The sequence below is a fragment of the Sphaeramia orbicularis genome, chromosome 1 (genome assembly GCF_902148855.1).
Source record: "Sphaeramia orbicularis chromosome 1, fSphaOr1.1, whole genome shotgun sequence".
Classification (NCBI taxonomy): Eukaryota; Metazoa; Chordata; class Actinopteri; order Kurtiformes; family Apogonidae; genus Sphaeramia; species Sphaeramia orbicularis.
In genome coordinates, this window is record NC_043957.1 from 26336543 (window position 1) to 26345546 (window position 9004).

General features: G+C 36.5%; 1 protein-coding gene across 4 annotated transcripts; it reads right to left on the reverse strand.

Annotated features, from left to right (window-relative positions):
- Positions 1-1719: 1719 nt before the first annotated feature.
- saraf (store-operated calcium entry-associated regulatory factor) lies at positions 1720-7898 on the reverse strand. 4 transcript variants are annotated; one of them, XM_030133391.1, is made up of 7 exons: positions 7677-7898; positions 6383-6561; positions 5362-5560; positions 4821-5112; positions 3871-4032; positions 3693-3790; positions 1720-2176 (listed from the first exon to the last, which is right to left on the reverse strand). In XM_030133391.1, exons 1-7 carry the CDS (start codon positions 7888-7890, stop codon positions 2151-2153), a joined length of 1170 nt encoding a protein of 389 aa, XP_029989251.1. In that variant the 5' UTR covers positions 7891-7898; the 3' UTR covers positions 1720-2150. The 4 variants fall into 4 exon arrangements, with proteins under 4 accessions (XP_029989251.1, XP_029989243.1, XP_029989268.1 ...); XM_030133383.1 differs by having other exon boundaries at positions 6383-6564; XM_030133408.1 differs by having other exon boundaries at positions 3871-4024; positions 4822-5112; positions 7677-7896.
- Positions 7899-9004: the final 1106 nt, after the last annotated feature.

The window sequence follows — 9004 nt, forward strand, 5'->3', positions numbered from 1 at the left end:
GTTTACAAAGATATTTTTTCTTTATTTCTTTTTAAAACCTAATTTTATAAAAGAAAGAAAATCACACTATTTCCTCAAAATAATCTGTGCTACATCTCATGATAAGCATTAAAATACGTGCATGTTATTAAATTGTGCCCAGAAAATGTATAAGGGTCAAAGAGGTTAAGGCGAATAAAGCTTAATGTGTCAGCTGGACAGAAAAAAAGACAGGGATAAACTGCTTCAGTTTTAAGTCCTGGTATTAAATTTAAACATTTCAGCTTTTCATATGATAGGATTTGAAACATAAAGCATTTATAAAATGACATTTGCTAAAGATTGCAGATGACTGTCACGATATGCAGTACTCTGTATATTTTTCAATTTGTCTAACATCTTTTAAGGTTTGATTTAATGTTAAAAATGATGTATAATTTCTCTCAAGCAAAAGTAAAATGTAAATATATGTGGAAAAGTCATCCATGTTTTACACCTTAAAACAGGGGTCAGCAACCCTGGTCCTAGAGAGCCATTGTCCTGCATGTTTTAGATGGTTCCGTCCTCCAACACACCTGATGCTCGTTACCGGGCTTCTGCAGCGCTTGATGATAGGCTTATGATTTGAATCAGGTGTGTTGGAAGAGGGATACATCTAAAACATGCAGGATAGTGGCTCTCTAAGACCAGGGTTGCTGACCCCTGCCTTAAAACAACTGACTTTAATAATATACAACTCAGGTCAGTCCAAGTGTTTCCCATGAAGTTGGAATCATTTTGTTTTCAGACACATTCCTCTTTTTACTTCTATTTCTACTCATCAGTAATCTCCTTTGACCAGGTACAATGCTTACATAACAAGTCCCAGTTACACTTTATCTATAAAAACAAATCACATTGTCATGATTACTTCATGAAAAGAGGTAAAAACATTTTATTCAAATTAATGGGCAACAATGTATTTTTAAAATGGTTTATGATATAATGGTTTTAACCCGAATGCCACCACCGGATTTTCTTCGTGTGAATGCGATAACTAGGACAGATTTGGTTGGATTTCTTATCCTTTAATAACCAACAAAGGGGACCCCTCGTGGCAGAACCCTATCAATTTCAGCTTCTCTATGAGTATTATAAGTCATCCAAATGGGGGCGCTTTAGTTGAAAATCAGTGTTTTGGACATAAATCAAACAATAATAGGCCAATTGAGATAAAATTTGGTTCATTTTGATCATCTTACAAATGTCCATTGTCTCACTACCATCCAGCGTTCATACGGTGTCATTTTCATTCACTAGGTAGAGTTTTGTGGGGAAAAATTGGTTCTCAGATCATTATTCTGCCACTATCAGGTCGATGTAGCTCAAATTGAGTTCATATTGACTGTAACAATTCTCTTTCTTCATGCCACTACCTTAAGTTTACATGATGTCATCTTTTGACACCAAGTGGTTTGTTTTTTTCTAATGGTTGGGGGAGCTTCTGTTGAAAAATCTGTTTTTTTGGACATTATTAAGCCAATCAAGCTGAAACTTGGTTCATATTGATCAGCCAACAAATATCTAACATCTTTTCTGACATTATTCAGCAAAGAATTTTGTGACATTATTCAGGCTGGATATCCTTCGTGTGAACGTGATAACTTTATTATATAGCAGAGGATTGGGGGGATTTCAGGGACATACCCTTGCTGTTGGCCCTTGACAGCTTAAGCCTCATTTATCCTTGGTTTGACTGAACCTGTGCCGTTTCCCCAGTTTTCACAGATGTTTTTCTCCATGATGAAGCAGAGACATGTTAGTCTTTTACTGAACAGACTTAAAGACAGAGTGCAAACAATCTGAGGAGAACACATTCTGTCTAGAATACCAGAAAATATAATGTATAAGTGGATTTTCACAAAAAAGAAACTTAGTGATAATAATACTAACTAAAGCAATGAAAAAATGCAAGACCACAATAATAAAAAAAAAAAAAATATATATATATATAAGAACTTCACACTTAAAGCTTAAACTCAAAACCACAAGACAGTAGTTTTTATAACATTCACCTTTTAACCGAGTTCTGTTCATCTGTTCTTGGACACTTTAATCTGTGCATGAAGAGATTATCTTCTTCTGGCCTTTTTATTTAATAAAATGAAGAATATCAGTCCATTTCACAGCTTTTATCTTCTTTTGGTTCCTCCAAAACCTGACAAAGACACACAAAACAGATTCCAGTCAGAGTCAGTTAGTTACAGCAGTAGAGTGAGTCTATTTCTCTGTGCACAGTGACTATGTTTACATGCACAAAATATTCAGTGTTTTAACATTAGAACTCCTACTAAACTGTGCACTAATGAAAATATTTCACAGATCTACTCATTTACATGCAGCTGTGCAGACTTTGATTATTTCTTCTAAAACTATGGGAGTGTACAATATCTATTTGTGTACCTATGATTGTATGGTTTTGTTGTGAATTAAATAACTACAGGGCGCAGCATTTTGGTCCAAAACAAATTTCCCTAAGGAGACAATAAAGTGCATTTTATCATATGGTATCAAACAAATGTGATCTAATCTGGAAATAATGTTAATTTCATTCTTCCGGTTGAAGACCCTGATTTGATTCAAACACTAGTGACATGTGTTGTTAGTATGTGTTCTGCGTATAATTTTAGTGCAGCTATTATGTTTTGTATTGTATGCATTATTGTTGGGCTGAATCCCAATTCACCCCTTGGCCCTCCCCTTTACCCTTACCCCTCTGTTTTGCGTGTACACGTGAAGGGGTAGTGTTATCCCAGTTCTCAATTAAACCGGGTTGAAGAGCTAAGGTGGAGGGCTTTATAGTCCTTGAAACTGAGATATTTCAGGACCACAGTATATACAGAGGGTTAGGAGAAATTTCCCATAATTCTGTTCAAATCATTGGCAAGATGGAGGCAAACACAGCAAAAAAGTGTAGCAGTGGGATGACAGAAACACACAAATGTACGTATTTTCTTTGTAAACAACTTAATCATTTGATCGACCGTTTAATGCCGTTTCAATGTGTTATAGATCTCATTTCTGCAGTTTATAGTTGATAACCGTAAAAAGATGGCCAAAGCCCATGGAACAGAGATGGTTACAGCTGCTGAAGGCATGATGAATACTTTCAGAAACAAAGTTGTCGCATCTTTTTATAGCGGCATTGATGACTGGTGATGACGTAACAGGTCGTGAAGGGTTGTCCTGTTTCATAGGGGGATGTTTCAACCTCTAACCCTTGCAGCTCCGTTTCAAGGGGTAGGGGTAAGGGGCAGGGTCAAGGGGTGAATTGGGATTGGACCTTGTATTTTTACATCTATTGACTGCTGTCTGTCACACAAATTGCCTCTTAGGGATATTAATTTTTTAGTCTAATGATATATGACTGTTGTTCATGTTCAGAAACGTGGGCTTTTCTTCAGTGAATGCATCTCAAATCTGTTTAGCAAACTGCAGTAAAAACTTCAACTGAGACGTCTTCTAAACGTTTCCAGAGAATGCTTCTAAAATCAGTTACATGTGTTAAGGCCAAATTCAGAACATCCACACAGAATTCACATGACCTGTATAAACCAGGAACACAGTCAGATTCAGAAGAATAGTGGGACATTAGAACACAGTTGCTGAATAAAAAATCCCTTAATGTTCCATAAATGTATGTGGTTCTGGGATGTTCATGTCTTTTCTCCGACCTGAAGCGGTTCGCGTCCCAGAGGATGAGGTGGTGTCTCTGCTGGGGGAGGGTCTGCTGTTACTGAAACCGGAGTAGCCGTGGTTGTACGGCTGGTTTCTGGAAAGCACAAAAAGATTCAGGTTAAAATTACATCTTCGTTCACTTCTTCGAGATTTTTGTGATATTTCACCACTAACCTCTGACGGCCGAAGAGATATCCCAGCAGTCCTCCGGTTCCCATTCCACTCCAGAAGCCATTCCCGGTGCCGTGTGCTGCTCGGCCTCCTGGGTAATGCTGTCCATGTGTGTAGTCGCTGTGGAAGCCATAACCAGGGTTGGCACCAGCATAACCTGCATAAAAGAAGAAACAAGTTCAAGATTTACCTCGAGTCTAATGTCATATTACAACTGCTCATCCAGAGAGATAAAGACAATGGTGCTAGTCCCTGCCTTCATGTGTCCAAATATCAAACTCCTACGAAACATTTATTGTAAAATTTGGAAAAGCAGTCCTTCAGTTTTCTTAACTGGACATGATTGTTAAAGATAAGATAAGATAAGACTTTATTTATCCCATCATGGGGAAATTTCAGTTAACAGCAGCAACATACAAGCAAGTGTAGAGAAAAAGACAGGTAGAAAAACCACAAAAGAGTGAAAAATTAAATATAAAGAGAAAAATAAGAAATTGATTAATGAAACTGATTAATCCAGGTGTGCCTGACCACAGTAGTCACAACAAGAAGTAGCAGGCACACCTGGATTAATCAATGTGTCCAATAATGAAAGAGCTGCCTTAACTTAAGGAAGTAGTGGGGCTGTGCACAGAGCCCATTACACCAGGTCTACTGAACTATTAGGTATAAAAATGACCTAAGTATCTCCACAAGTCTAACCAATCATACAGTTCCCTGTTCTGCGACTTAACTTAAGCTTACAGTCAAATTTAATTGTTCATCTTTAACACAAAAAAACAACTAAATTTTAGATGTTCTACAAACAAGATAAGCAAACAGAGAAAAAAACAGAAGCTACTTGTGCCTCATACAATGGACTATGCCATATGTATTTAATAAATAAACACATGTATTGTCTTATTTTCCATTCAGAAACCATGTTCATGCCCACCATAGTTCTGTATTACCCACCTGTGAAGTCAGGTTTAAATCCTGGAGGAGGAGGTCCAGCACCAGTGTCATGGGGATTATCTCTGGGGTAACCACCCTGTCCTCCATCTTGCCCCCACTGGGCCACACCCCCACTGAGGAACAGCTTGTAGACACCGTAAGCTAAACCCAGGAGCACAACTACAACCAGCAGGCTGCCTGAGTCCTCACCACTAGATGGGTATGTGCTCTGATGCGCCTCCTGGTTGTGATGGGAATGACGCTTATTCCCAGAGAAGGCATTGAAGAAACTGGAGGCAAAGCCCCCGAGACCTGAGGAAAAAAAAAGAAAAGAAAAAGATTTTTAAATAATATTGGAACTGATCTCACTGTTTGAAAGTAATTTTAATCTCATGTTTCATAATGTATTAAACTAATGACTAATAACTAAACTAAATAAAAACAAACTGACACTTGTCAATTTCTTAAAATGAAAATTAAAGAGAACTACTAATGCAACACTGACTAAAACTAAACCAACAAGTAAAACTTAAAATTAACTCTTCATCTGCATGCTCCTACCTCCAAACCCATTGGAACCACTCTGGGATCCCCAGCTTCCCTGGGATCTTTTCCGACCTTCAGCGGTCAGTTCCAGTGTGTACTCCAGACCACAAGAGCCCTTCAGTATGTAGGCGTCATTTGGATGACTGTAGCCCTCACAACTCACTTCAATGCGGCCGAATCGATAGGAATTGTCCATGTCTGTTTTACACTCCCACTGTAACAAGATACACAGCTCTGTATAAAAATATAAAATTAATTCCATCCCATTTCAGATATCTTCTCGTGTTGTGTCACTGCTTTTTCTTGAAAATATTGATGAAAAAATTCTAGCCCCCCCCCCCCCCCCCCCCAAAAAAAAAACAAAACAAAACAAAACAAAAAAAACACATTCATGGGACTGTACAAAATCCTAAAGAACTACTCCAATTGATTTTTATGTTTGTCCTTCTGTTAAGTTAAGCCTGTATAACATCCCCTCAGACCAGTCACTCAAACATAATCATTGTGGTAAAATTTCATCATGAAACAAGACAGTATATAGAGTTTTCTCATCATTCATCATTTATCATAATCTTTCTTAAACACACATCTAGCCTATTTAGGTATGTACAGACGTATTTCACAATTACTGGATTAAACTGATATATTTACTAAATGTCAATGAAACCAAGGTAAAATGTATAAGTACTGATTTCAGTAAGAGTCATTTAAATGAATATGTTGCAAATTATCCATATGGTTCAGTGGATGGTCTTTAAACCAAAATACTGCTGATAAATAATAAATAAAATAGGTCACTGGAAAGGTTTATGATCCTGGTGAGTTGGTTTTGAATGATCCATTAAGATCCCTAACTGGTTTTCCACTGGTGAATTTAGCCAGCTACGTTTCAACAAACAGCCTTTGCATATGTGTTGAAATATCTACAAAGTAGTACTAGTTAGTTAATCTGTAGCTAAATTTCAAGTTGTTTTAATTGATCAGGCAGTAATAGCTGAACATTTCTTCATCTTAACGGCTCACAAATCACTCTCACCTGTACGTCCACTCCATCCCAGCCTTTGTTCTGACACTGGACCACCTCTGGGACGAAAGCATGGCAGCCAGCTGAACCTCCGACACACTGGAGCTGAGGCACAGGGCTGGACCGCCTCGCTGATGTGTACCTATCCCTGTACAGAGTTAACACCTGGACATCCCGGAGCAGCACACTACCTGCAGCAAAACAAGTATATTGTTCAGTAAAGACACCACTTATCTTTACATTTAGCATACTCATCATTACAATGAATAACTTTTTAATCCTTCACTCAGTAATTGTGTTCCGCAAGTAAAATCAGCTTTTTGTTTTTCCCCAGTGTTTATGTCTCATGATGTACAATAATACAATAGCTTTGCAGAATATTAGACCAACTTTTGTGAAATATATTTGATATTATGCAGTCTTTCATCCTACCCGTTCCAGCTTCATAGCAAAAACATAGAATAACACAAAAACTACACTAAACCTCGTCAATCTTGCAAAATAAATGTAAAACTGTTTATACACATACAAAACTCAGTTAATTAAAAAAAAATGTCAACACCTCTATAGTTTTTTTTTTTTTTTAAATAATCATGTGCTTTGCAACTTATACTTATTTATTACTTTTCATGCTTTTCTGTTTTTCTTTAGGTCAAAACAGTAAGTGTCTGGTTTAAATTCCAAATAAAGTGATAATACATAAATACATAAGCTTTAATAGTAAAACAAAATTACCTGCCTAAAATATGACCAGCTATGAAGGGGACAGTAACACTAAATAAGAATAAGGCAAATTTTTATCAAATTTCTCACACCATACTGGCAAAATGCCATATTTTGTTATTTTCAGATGCGACATCCTGATGTGCTGGTTTGTGTTTACTTCCGGTGTGGTATGTAAACCAATCAATTAATTTAATTACCAAACGTCATCAGTTTCCAGGAAATGAACCAACCAATCACAGGTGCGTAGCGTCTCCGTCTGATACACATAAAACCCAACAAGGGGATTTAATGCGTTCCGTTAAAAATAAAAGTGTCGACTTTCTAGGTACTACACATCTTTTACCGAGTACTATGTCTACATACCTGCGTAATTTACCTAACTTTATCAGAGTTAAAAAAAAAAAAAAAAAAAAAGCAGAAGTTGAGAACCGGAAGCTGAGGTGTTGTATTTTGTTTGTTCATTGCTGGCTAAAACTTAACCTGCAACTATTTTAACACAATTTCCTTCAAACTAATAAACAACAAAAAAAAAAAAAAGAAAAAAAATTATAAAAGTTGACAGCCATGGAGGAAAACTTACCGTCATCCCAGCTCCTGACATCCTCCACCAACACAAACGACAGCACAATAATTATAAACAGCTTCATGTCCTCGAACTTCAGCCCTATAAGAGCTCCAAACTGTGACAAATAAGTGCAAAAAATAACAGTAATGTAGATATGATCCTCTCTACACAACATACACCGAAGTGAGGCAACCGTAACAACCCCTGGGAAACTTCCGGGGTGCCTCATACGTCATCTGAGTTCCACCAATAGGAAACAAGCACAACGCCGTTAAAGGGAAAGTTCATCTGCACAAAGTCTGATGCAAAGTGTGGAAAAGACTGCCGCTGGTTACACCATCCATCAATACTGTAATGATGACTGAGACCCCTAAATCACCATAACTGAAAAATGGACACTTTTATTTTTCATTTATTTATGTGTGTGTGATTTATTTTGCTTTCTGTTTCTCTATTTTACAGTCTTAGATCACAAAACTGCAGTCTAGTCACAATAAATATGATATAAAGTGCATGTTTGTAAAGAGCAAGAATTAAAGCCCTGTTATAGTGTATGATATATATAGAATAAGACACACTAAAACAGACTCATTATTCATTTACTCACTAAAACATGACTGGAAACAGCCTAAAGCATTAACCTTTAATTGTGTTAATTTAGTAGCTGTAGTCTTACAAGCATTCAGATGATTTACTAAAATAAAAGTACTAATACAGTAAAAATATATTCCACTCCAAGTATAAATTCTGTATTTAAAACCATAAGTAAAAGTATGAAAGTATTGTAACAAAAAAAAAAACAAAAATACAAATGCAAAATTGTGGTGTAAATGTGCATATTTTGCTTTTTTCTGGTAGTACTTCCATAAATAGTGTGCAGCTGTATAATGTTACTCATTTTTTGAGTACTTACATTTGATAAATGGTTCACTCTCCTGCAAATATCCTTAGTTGACAAGTGAAATGCCTCCAGAATAAAAGTAGTTAAACTTTACCAAGACTGAGTCACTAATAAATCTAAATTCAGTCCAAATGTTGGTTGGCTGCAATTTCACAGATAGGCTAAGGTCTAAATGTGAAATAGTGTGAAATAATGATAGAATGGACTATCTGTACATTACAATACGTTCACTTTACAGGTTCTTTGTACTAGAACATTTATAAAACAATTGCATAAATGGAAAAAATGTACTCTAGTATATCATGTATATGTCATATCATCTTCCTGAAAAAGGTTGTCGTGGCTATTTGTCTATAATTAAGAATTTTAAGAAAAAACAATGAAATGGGCGCTGCAGCACTGCCCAGGACTACTCTTTATACAAGTCAAGTGAAATCATAAA